This window comes from Phasianus colchicus, chromosome 11 (genome assembly GCF_987193195.1).
Source record: "Phasianus colchicus chromosome 11, bPhaCol1.hap1.1, whole genome shotgun sequence".
Classification (NCBI taxonomy): domain Eukaryota; kingdom Metazoa; phylum Chordata; class Aves; order Galliformes; family Phasianidae; genus Phasianus; species Phasianus colchicus.
This window is the reverse complement of record NC_143446.1, coordinates 11,679,047-11,690,237: the sequence shown is the minus strand read 5'-3', so window position 1 is coordinate 11,690,237 and position 11,191 is coordinate 11,679,047. Positions and strand designations below refer to the sequence as shown.

Below are 11,191 nucleotides of genomic sequence, written 5' to 3'. Positions count from 1 at the left end.
GTTCCTGGACATGAAATATGCAGTGCTCAAAGGTAATGAAAAAGAAGCCTTCAGACCAACCTTCTGAAAATTGTATTTTATTAAATATAAAAAAGCTCAGCGCTTCTGTAGAAAATTGCACCTTCATCTCCAATATGGTAATGCTGGTTATTTTCCTGCATCATTGGTAGAACAGCTGTTCAAAACTTGTTTTTCTCACCAGTGGAGTGCATGGAGAAACAGAGCAGCAGATAGAGACTGCCTGAGGTCTCTAACCCAGATCAGCTTCATGCCCTGCCTTTCACTTGCTACTGCTGCTTTCACCAGCAGAAATGGTGAAATTGAAAACATGAGATCACAAGAATGAAAAGAATTAAAGGTAATTAAAGTTAATAATATAAATTACTACATCTCAGAATGTTTATGATTTATAAACCTGACCACTAATGCAGTAACATTTTTAGGAAACATTAACTTGAACATACATAGAAGCAAATTTCCTTTGGTACGGGGAATACAGTTGTAATTCTGCTTCAAAAAGTGTATTCACTGAAGACATTATTTTTGTACTGAATTATCTGTACTTACAGAAGGAAAAACGTGTAGGTAGGGCACATCTGGAAGCCAAACTAGCTATCTAGAGAGACTTCAGAACACTACAAGATCACCTCAACTCAAGAGCTATTTACAGCAGAAACCTGTAAGCTTGAGTCATTGCAACACTACAGGAAGCTGTATTAACATGATTTAAAGCTCAACATTCAAGCTACTATGTCTGTGAAATCTAATCAGGCAAAAATGTGTTCATTATTTAATTTCATGGAAAATTTTCATCGTTGTTACTAAGCAAAAATCAAAAAACAAACTACATACAGCAAAACACCAAATATTTTAAAGAATATGTATTCAGATATAGAAGTTAATCAATTGTACTTCAAGGCAGCAGGTTTTATTTTTAAAATTAAAGGCGAGTGACCTCTGAGTATCTCCTTAAATAAGGGCAATTCAGTGTTTTTATAGAACTCCACCATTTTGGGTGCTTAACCAAGAACAGCTTCAGAGACCTTTTTAGAAGTTGAGGAAAGTCATTGCTTTCTGACATATCTTCCCTGCCTCAGAGCACTGCTAACCTGGCCACTTGAGATTCCAAGTTATTTTCAAAATCCTCAGCTCAAAGGCATCCACGTTACTGAAGTATTGTATCAAAAGTTGGTTTTTCCTTTAACAATGGAAACACTTTGAAATATTTCAGCCAACGTAGTATACATGATTGTACAAGTGAGAAAAAGTAGCAGGAGAGACTGTCAGAGGCAGGTAAACACACATATTTCCCAAGGATTTCACATCAGTCCATGCGTTGAAGCTGGCACTTTGTCCATAATACATGAGGTGCCCCACCTGCCAATGTTCTCAAATCAGGGTGAATTAGTAAGAGGTGAAAGATAAATGCTACTTTTACACTGACTTACAATGGATACAGATGCTCCCCAATGTTTTTGTTATTTTTTCCTGAAGTCAGTGTCAGTGAATTTCTACAAGCAGCATTCTACAGTAATCTTTTTCACAGACAACACATTTATCAACAGTCACACTCAAACCCCTCTCTAAATCTGGACTCACACTGCTGAAGCACAATGTACCGTAAACAATGTAACCAGAACAGAAATGCACTTAAAAAGCTTCTAACCAGGATATAGTGCAGAACCCGAGTACCTCTTTCTCACTGATGTTTCTTTGGTGGAACACGGGATTTTGCGACCACAATTGGAACTACAGAGAGCAATCCAATCAGCAAAGCCCAGACAGGGCGGTAGAAGAGCCAGCCAATGGAGATAGTCAGAAGTGAGAGTGAGCTGGCCACACAAAAGGCAAAAGCTTTCAATCCGATGTTAACCAGATCTCGAACAACAGGAAACCAGTCCACTGCAGAAAGAATTAAACAAGGGATAAAATAGTTGATTGTCATTTACAAGGACTCCTTGCTTATGCCAAGGATTTGAATAAACTATTGCAATCAAAAGGCAGACTCAAGTAGGGCACTGGATAAGGGATTTCAGGAGAGCATCCTCAAGGCATTTGATAAATAAGTAACATCTGAACATCTAAGACAATAGCATCCTCATATTTTCAGACAGGAAGTCATGCAAAATTAAGTCTGAAGTCTTATCCAAAGCTTATGAGACTATTAGTCTTGCAGCTATGGAACAAATTAACGGCAATGAATATTTGCAGGCTAAAAGCAATTTCTGGCAATAATAGATCTTGCAGTTGCCTAAATACAGATAACAATAAAAAAACAGTGCACAGAATACCAAAGAAACTGATAGCTTTGATATTCAAAGTTTGAGGCATCATCCTACTTTCCTATAAGCTTTTATTCCAGCATTCCTCTAAATCAAAGAGAAAAACCAAAACTTTCTTTGCAGTGCTCACAGTACCACAGAATACAAAGGCAAGTTATTATGTAACTACTAATTAAGATCTGCTGAGGGGAGACCACTTGTATATGTGTGTAGAAAGTGGGTGGACTGCAGAAGCTAGAGCAAGACTTGAAGGAACCAGCCCAACTTGTGCTCTGGCTTCTAATTTTGGGTAGCACTGGGCTGGGAGCTTCGGTGACTGGCAGAGAGGTAAGTGGTTGTTTATCTTCACAAAGCAGCCATATGGTGCTGAGCTGCTGTTTACCTACCATTTTTATAGTAACTTTCAGACTGAATCCAACCAAAGATCAAAGAAACAAGATTCCTCCTGACCTCCAAATAAATTCATTTTGCATGTAAGCAATATAGGACACTGTACAGATTAGGATCCTATTTCTAAATCATTTTAGCTTTCTGTCACCAACCTACCCAAAGTGTAAACAATCCGGGTCATTAGGCTGATGCCTACAAACATTGTCAGCCAGCCTGCTGCACGGAGGGCCCAGGTCTTCATGGTGTTACTCTCATGCTCCTTCTGAAACACCTCCTGAAAACAAGTAACAGGGTGCACATAATGATACTTAAGTTCTCGTGAGATCCATCTCTTTCCAGTACATTATGAAAGCAAGTCAGAGCCAACAGTAGAAGATACATTGCAGCTCATTCCTCAGGGCCTTTTTTACATCAATATCCAAGCACACTACACAAGATTTCAAAGTGCAGCACAAAGGAAACCTGCATTTGTCTAAATTAAGATAGCAAAACACGCACCCTCAGGCACTCTCTGCAATCACAGCAGAAAGCATAGGTTTCAGTGCTCATTATTGTGGAAAATAAGACAGCAGTAAGTACACGTAACATGAAAGAAACACCTGATTTTATTACTTTGCAGCAAAACAGAAAAGGCAACAAGATTCACTGATGGCTGAAGGAAAGGTGCATGTAAGAAAACAAGCAGTGTGCAGGAAAGCAAAGACAAAATGGCATGTGTATATTTCACCAACTTAAAGCACCTATTTGCAAGAATGCCCCTCTTCCTATATAAAAAATACACATGAAGGTGGCCAAGAAATAATAAAACACCCACGGGAAAGATACAGAAATGACTGATTGACAACTTGTATGCCTAAGGACTCTATAATTTATTCATTTTTAGTTCATTTCCAATGAAATTAAATTGTAATTAATGAAGGTTCAGAGCTCACAGCAGAGAGCTGATTCTACTGCTGCTCCCTTTCAACTCGGAAAAAAAATAAAGCCTTTTTGTCTGCTTTTGGCAGATACTGTACATTCCTGACACCTGGGACTTCTACAGCAGGGCACAAAGGAATCATTAATGGAAATCAACCTACTAGAAGGAGTCAATGAATCACCAAATTGCCTGAGCATGCAGGATTTATTGGAACATTACGCACTGCCTGAAGGTTCTTTCTCAGTCAGAGTAGCAATAAACATTTCAAACAAGCCTAAACTCCCTGTTAAGAGAGGCTGAAGAGATGATAGCTCCTACAATTTGTTTAATTAAAGCCTGATTTTTACTGTTTTCATGTATAACCTTTTCAAAAGCATGTGTCTGTGTGTGTGAGCAAGTTGAAAGCTACCAAAAATCAAATCAAACCAAAATGAGAAGGCACAGGAACAGTTCTTAGAGCAAATGATGTTCAATAGCAGAAACACAAGCTGACTTATTTTTTTAATAGAGTTACTTTAACCATAGCTACTTCTAAAAAGGGAAGAAAGAACAGAAGTAACTATAGTCAAATTAAATACTGCTAACAGTGAAGTACAGCATTTTGTAGCAATACAAAAACATGCAGAGACTGGGAAGAAAAACACAGGCTATAATGCTTTGACCTAGACATAGCACAGACAAAAGCCAAAGTTTACATCTCCTCCTCTGTAACAGACCTGAAGGAGAATTAAAGCTTATTTCCCTGCTGCTTCTGCATTACCATCTGCAATTTCAACCTTTTACTGATAGAATGTGATACCTTACCTCGACAGAGAGATCCCCAGAGTAGAGCATCTGGAGAACATCTCCAGACTTGGTGTGATATGGAACGAGTTGATCACCTTTCTGCCGAGCAATAACAGTCACCTTGGAAGGGAAAGAATGTTACTGGTTATTGAGTTGGGGACAGAACTTGGATAACACAAGTAGCTGAAGATCTACCTTATCAGGTGAGCCCAGGTGGGGGTCATGTCCACTTAGACCAGCGTAGAAGAATGAGACACGAAGGTCTCCCACCTACAAGTAAGGATAATATTGGAAATCAACAGAGTTTTCTTTACAAAGGAGCATCACAGGAAAGAAAACACTCTTTGTATCATCACTTTTCTTAAGCATTCATGGCAAGCCAAAGGATACCATGTAAGACTGCCAGCCTGCATTTTTTTGGGGCCTAGTTGATAGCCAAAACAAGACAGCTGGAATGTTTCTTTGCAATATCCTCTCTGATTTAGGTGCTGGAACACATTAACATCAAATAGATCCCACGTTCATCCCTTGCAATTTCATTTTTTGGCAAAGAAGGGCAGGCAGCACTAACTGGCAACAAACTTTGTACTCAGTAATGCAGAAGTAGAAACCATCTCCCAACATCATCCAATGTTGTTCCATCTAAAAACATGACAAACAAACAAAAAAAAACCACACAGAAAATGAAGATGCAAGCAGGATCAGAAGCTTCCTGCAAGGAAGTCACTCATACTAATAGTTCTGTCCTGGCGATGCTCTGCACTCCAATTTCTACATGTTTAAAAAGAAATGGGACATACCCCAGCACTCTTTTTTCACACAATAGTAATTGCTGCTTTGGTTTTATCTTTCTCATCTTACTTCTGGACGCCTGGGGTTCTCGCTGTGGTAAAAATAATCTCCTCCGCGGGTAACATCAGCATGTGGATCCTCAAGGTGTGCCAAGCTGAGCTGCTTGAAGTCATCAATCTTATCCACAAGACCTAAGCAGAACAAAGAGCCATGCTCAGGTCTGGTGTTTAACAGCCAATCTGTAGGCTGGCTTCCCGATTATCACTTGTAACAATCACCACTGTAGAAATAAGTGAAGTTTGCAGCTATTGGAACAAACAACGCAAAGTCAGCACAAAGCAATTCTTACCTTTGGAAAGGACAAAGCTGCCAACCTGGACATTAGGAGAAACAGCAGTAAAGGACTCCACAGCCATCGCACTGGGGAACAGAAAGAGCTCCTGATTAGTTCTGTGCTTATGATCAAACAACTGCTTTACAGTATTTAATATAAAGCACATAAAAGGTACTGTGTCAAACATCAGGATTAAACTCAAAGAACTAAATGAATGTGAGAACAAACGTATCAAGAAATTGCATCCTGACTTTATAGTGTTGGAACCATTGAAATAAGTTAGGTCAAGATATGACTATCTCATCACCCAGGCTAACTTTCGATTCACACCCTAGGAATTCACTAGCTTTTTCTGTACTGACCCTATGTTTTTTGAGTGACAATGAATTAATCGCATTCCCAGATGAATACTTGCAATATTTAACTTATCTGCTAAAGAAATCTAGATCATAAACCATATCCAAATAAGGATACCTCTACATTGTGGCCATGAAACTAACTTCCCAATTCTGGATTCCTTTCCTTACAGACTTGACTTCATTTTCATAAGCAGTCCTACTGGATTGTCCTTGGCAGTAAATAACAGATTTTATATTCAAAATTGTCTAAGTCACATAAACAGATTAGACGGATGGGCAGAAGGAAGAAGATGTGCAGCACACACTTAAAATAGTCTCATTAATGCTATGTATGAGTTCTAAAGTTCAGCATGTCTGCATATGCAGTTCTGTTTCAGGCAGGGTCCACCACAGTTAGACTCTTAGGTTTGTATCACTATAATTAGTGGAACTGCACTTAGATGTGGCACTTTTTAATGATGTATTGCAATAGTACTAATAAAAAAATATTCCCTACATTCAAGTATAAATTTGGATTTACTGGAGAAGGCTTGGAGAAAAATTTCATTAGCAAAAAAAATGTGTTTGGAGAAGAGAGACAAGGTTTGCCATCTGTGCATCCTTTTTGCATCCTCTCATCTTAACAGCTCTATGTTACTTGGGATCTATAACTAAAAATACAGGTCTTCACTTTTCTTCTCAAGGTAAAACTTCCAAATAACGGGTTTATTCAGATTAGCTCACAGTACCAAAATAAAGTTCTGGACATTAGCTGGAGTTCTAAGTTTCATTTAAGTCCTGTTTGGGTTTTTTTTGACAAGTGGTATCCTGCATCCTAAGGAACCAAACATGTACTGTGAGAATGGTAAGCAAGCTAAAACTTAATGCTAAAAATGGCACACTGTAGCATAATTAAAATGCTGCAGCTGAGAGAAATACAAAACTGATTATATGTGGGCAATTGCTATAAATAAACCTAAGTTCATACGTGCTAGCTTAAAAGAGCAGCATGGCAAGCTTGTGGGATGCTTGCTATTCTCACTCTTTTTAATAGAAGAACTAGAAGCAGACAAAGTCAAAAAGAAATCCATTCAGTTCTCCCATATGCAATCGACATGGTTCAGCAGTAAAATAGCAACCTGATGTAAGCCATAACTAACGAGCAGCATTCCATCAGGAATATTGGATTCTGGCTCCATTAGGCAGCTTTGAACTGCTGTCTAAACCTAATTTCTCCCAACTACAAAAAGACAGAGTTTCCATCTACTTTACTATGACATGAAGATTTATCATTGAGTTCTCATCATCAATTGGATACATCGACAGAATCTAGAGGGACTGTGCTAGGTGGTAAATTACCTAGGATTTTTGTGTCCTATTTCTCGATCAAAATTCCTGCTGTTCACAACTTCGGATTTCCATTCAGTATCTAAGGAAAATGATATGAAGGTTGAAAAGAGAGCAATAACTGCCACTCAGATCTAGTTACTTATGACACCTCTAAATCAATGGATCAGTTCCAAATTACCCTTTTTTTTTTTTTTTTTACATCAAGGTACATAATGGGATAGTCTATAATGATACTTAAATCTGATCTCCCAATATATTAACAACAAATGGAAGGACTTAGGGGAAAAAAAAAAAAAAAAAGGACTTTAAAAATTCTAACTCAGCTTTGTATGGAGGGAAGCTTGCTGTTGGCACCTTCCCTGATCAGGCTTCAATTCCTAGCTTCTCACTTTGGGAGCAAGCAAGGAAAAGCTGGGATTTCTGCTAGAACTAGCAGATTTTAGTGCAGTCAAGTAAAACAGAGAAGATACCTGTACATGCCACTGTCACAGATGCATAGCAATGCCTTCACTCAAGCCACAGCAGCCTCTCCACACCCCCAGAACACATTCCTTATAAGTAGTACCTTATACCTATAAGTAGGTTTCTTGCAACCCCTACAAAACTAGAGTCCCTTTTTTTGAGCAGTCTCTGTACTAAATACAACACTCTACGCTTCCATAGAGAAGAAGAGAGGAAGGAAGGGAGTTTGGCTAAACACTAGAGTGGGGATCATTGTAAAGGATATTCTAGTGTACCAGGTTTATGTGTCAAGATTCTGGTACCTGTGGGGAGGGCTGCAGGGGTGGCATCTGTGGCCTCCCCACACTGGAGTAGGAAAGAAGCATGAGGAGTAAAGAGTAGCAGACAGACTGTAAACCCACACCCACGCTGCTCCTTGCCTCACTTAAGGCACCAAGTGTAACCTGAAGCAGTAACAAGGACAGAGAAGTCTGAAGTGAATCTGAGCCTAGAAGCAGTGGGAGTAACTGTGTTTTGCTACTACCCAAATCATTAATTAAGTATTTAATTTTGTTGACAGTATGTTGTTAACTCTCCCCAAAACAAGCTTGTTTTGCCCACGATGGTAAGAGACCTCCCTGTCTGACTTCACAAGCTCTTGTTCTTCTTCCTATTGTCTCCTCCAGTCCTTCTGCAGTTGAAATGAGCTGCCAGCTGTGTGCTGTTTGGCTGCCAGTCAAGGCCAACCTACAACACCTGGTAATATACAAACTTCAACTGGACAGAATCCATCAATTCTGAGAGCATTTTTGGTTCTTTTCTTTAATGACTGTTCCTCACAGCTCACGCCCACCACTAGCTTTGCTCCTTAGCTATCTCTGTGCTGCAGGGTCTCATGCTTCACTGAGCTGGAGTATTCTTATGATCACACCCAGAAATCACTGCACACCCACATACATGTCCTTAGGCTTTTGCTGTGGTAAATGAAGCACAGAGAATAAGCTCCAGAGATACAGTGACTCAGAGTATTTTTCCACCATCAGGTAGATTAGAACTATCCTTCCAGTTCTCCTCCTGCCAGAAAAGCATTTGCCAAATGCCACAACACACATCAGAAGGTGCAGGTTTTCATTAGCTCACATGAACACTAAAACTCTCAACACGCTGCCATTCGCTTAGCAAACAGAATCTTTGCTTATTTCTTTATATAGTTTTCTTTCCCAACAAAAAAATAGACATTTTAAAACAAAATCAAGATAGATATACAGCCCAAAGTTACAGGCTTAAAAACTAAAGGATTTTCTGTCGATCAACTTACTGTATGAGTACTTTGTCTCTTTCTTGATCTCACCGTTTTCTTCATACTCCCTGCAAAGAAAAAGGGTGAAGTGAGAAGCAAAATAGCACACACAAGCACCAGCTCAATGCAGAATACACACATTTCAATTGACCCTGTTAATACAACATTCCTGTAAACAACCTTTAAAGATCTGTTTCACTCACCTGGAATCTTCATATTCTACCCACTGGTACATTTCCACTTTGCGCTTAAGCTTGACAGCCTGGACGGACAGCCCATAGCTGGGATCAAACAAAGGCTATTGGAAATATAAAGAAAACACAAGTCAGTAGGAATTAGTGAGGTATCTGTGACCATATCAACTCTCCAATCCCTCCAAACTTGAAATTCTCCCATATCCAAGATGCTAGTTTTATTTACCTTTGCTGTGCTCAGAGCACCAGATAAGTGCACCAGACTCCCCTCGTTCTGTTGAGACACGCTGTGAATGCTGTCAAGAGGGATCACAAGAGAAAGTCCCTCATCAAGAGATTTAGCTGTCCTCAAAGCTCGTCCCTGTAGTCAACGAAAGCAAGAACAAGTTGTGGAGAATCAATGGCATGACATTATCTTGTGAAAATGGTAGAAGACAAGTGGTCTGCAGACCCCAAGGACTTCTCAGATGTTTTTCTTCAAGGCATAATCTGAAAACACACTTGCAGTTCACCATTCTCTCTCCTCCAAGTCCAAAACCAAAATAAAGTAACAATGAAATTAATTAACACCCTCACTTTTGCAACACTGAATATGAATTCCTTTAGCAAAATTCTAACAGCTCTAGAAATGAGTTCTCTGTGTTATCTCAAGATAGAGACAGAAGAACTGAACATGGCAGGCTCATTCAGCTTCTTTCAATAGCACTACAGTCTGTTTCCTCAGGAGCCCATAGGTTTGGGATCTTAATTGTCATCACAGCCACTGTTTCTATCACATGCTGTTCCACAGCAAAAACATCTGAGGTTCTGTGATTTCATTCTTACATCCCAAGCATAAGCATCAGCCTCTCCAGGCACATTGCTCTCTTTCCACTGATGAAGTAATAAAACTTCAGCACGACCATTTCTGTGACCCCATACATGCAAAACTAGTTGAATGCCACCTTGGCATTACCATTTTATAGCTGTGTATAAACACCGATAGTATTTCACTTACTTCATTGGTAAAAAGAAGGTAGAAGGACAGAAGAAATGTCCCAAGTCCTATGAGCATGCCTCCAGAAGTCTCGCTGAGCCTCTCCAGGAACCCTGGCTTGGCCTCACTTGTGATTTTGACATGTTCTTTTTTGCTTCCTGTATCAGAGAACTGTTGGAGATAAACCAAAAATGTAACATTGGTATTAAAGGGGACAGTGTGTTTCAGAACAAACTTTTTACCTTTGCCAAAGTGCACCACTTGTAGTGGGCCTAAACCTCCCTGCACTTATTAAATGCCTTGCCACAATTCCGATATCAGAAATACAGTCGATAAATAAACCTTAACAGAGGAAAACAACAGCTATAACAGCAGCTCAGCACATCTCTTCACACGTCTTTCAGTCCGTCTCTACGTTTTCTATTTGGTATCCACACCCAGTGACAAACTGAGTAATACTCCCAAATTCCAGACCAGCTACAGCATAGCTATAAATAACACGTTTCATTTCCAAGTGCCAGCACACCATACAATAACTGCACCTCGGGGTACGAGAAGAGATCTCAGAACAAACCGCCGCTGCCCTGGGCGCTGCCACGTTAGAGAACCAACACCACAGGGTGTGAGGCGAACCAGAGCTCTGCGGACAGCCAAGCAGTAACGGCAAGCGAGGGCAGGAGGTGAGGCCGCTCTGCAGGAGCCGCGCGGGACCTGACAGCCGCTCGGGGCACCCCGCCTCAGGCAACGGGACAACGGGAACGGGCAGCCCGCCACACGCTGCGCTCTAACTTACATTCCTCGACATCTTTGCTTCAGCAGTCCGGAGTGTCCGCCGGCTACAACCGCTCACTACCTGCCACACCCACAGCCGCCTCTCCTCAAGCTCTCCCCGCTCCGCCGCTGCCGCGGTGCACGCCGGGACACGTAGTTCTCAAGCGGCGCGCGCAAGGCACGCCGGGAGGTGTAGTCCGGCGACGAGGCGCGCTCTGCCCGGATTGGCTGCTCCTTTCCCGCCTCGGAGAGGCCGTGCGGCAGCGGGAGCAGGAGGTCAGGGCGTCCGCTTCCGGATGTCAGGGGTCACTGCGTGTG

General features: G+C 40.9%; 1 protein-coding gene across 1 annotated transcript; it reads right to left on the bottom strand.

Annotated features, from left to right (window-relative positions):
• Nucleotides 1–61: 61 nt before the first annotated feature.
• TMEM43 (transmembrane protein 43) lies at nucleotides 62–11,125 on the bottom strand. Its single transcript, XM_031607364.2, has 12 exons — nucleotides 10,896–11,125; nucleotides 10,124–10,273; nucleotides 9,353–9,487; nucleotides 9,136–9,230; nucleotides 8,951–9,000; nucleotides 7,201–7,270; nucleotides 5,519–5,589; nucleotides 5,239–5,360; nucleotides 4,573–4,647; nucleotides 4,396–4,497; nucleotides 2,829–2,946; nucleotides 62–1,902 (listed from the first exon to the last, which is right to left on the bottom strand). Exons 1-12 carry the CDS (start codon nucleotides 10,905–10,907, stop codon nucleotides 1,700–1,702), a joined length of 1,203 nt encoding a protein of 400 aa, XP_031463224.1. The 5' UTR covers nucleotides 10,908–11,125; the 3' UTR covers nucleotides 62–1,699.
• Nucleotides 11,126–11,191: the final 66 nt, after the last annotated feature.

Coding starts and splice junctions, on each gene's coding strand:
- TMEM43 (XM_031607364.2), bottom strand. Junction 5,361..5,518: donor CAGCTTTGTCCTTTCCAAAG/GTAAGAATTGCT, acceptor TGTTCTGCTTAG/GTCTTGTGGATAAGATTGAT. Junction 2,947..4,395: donor CTGGGGATCTCTCTGTCGAG/GTAAGGTATCAC, acceptor ACTTGTTTTCAG/GAGGTGTTTCAGAAGGAGCA.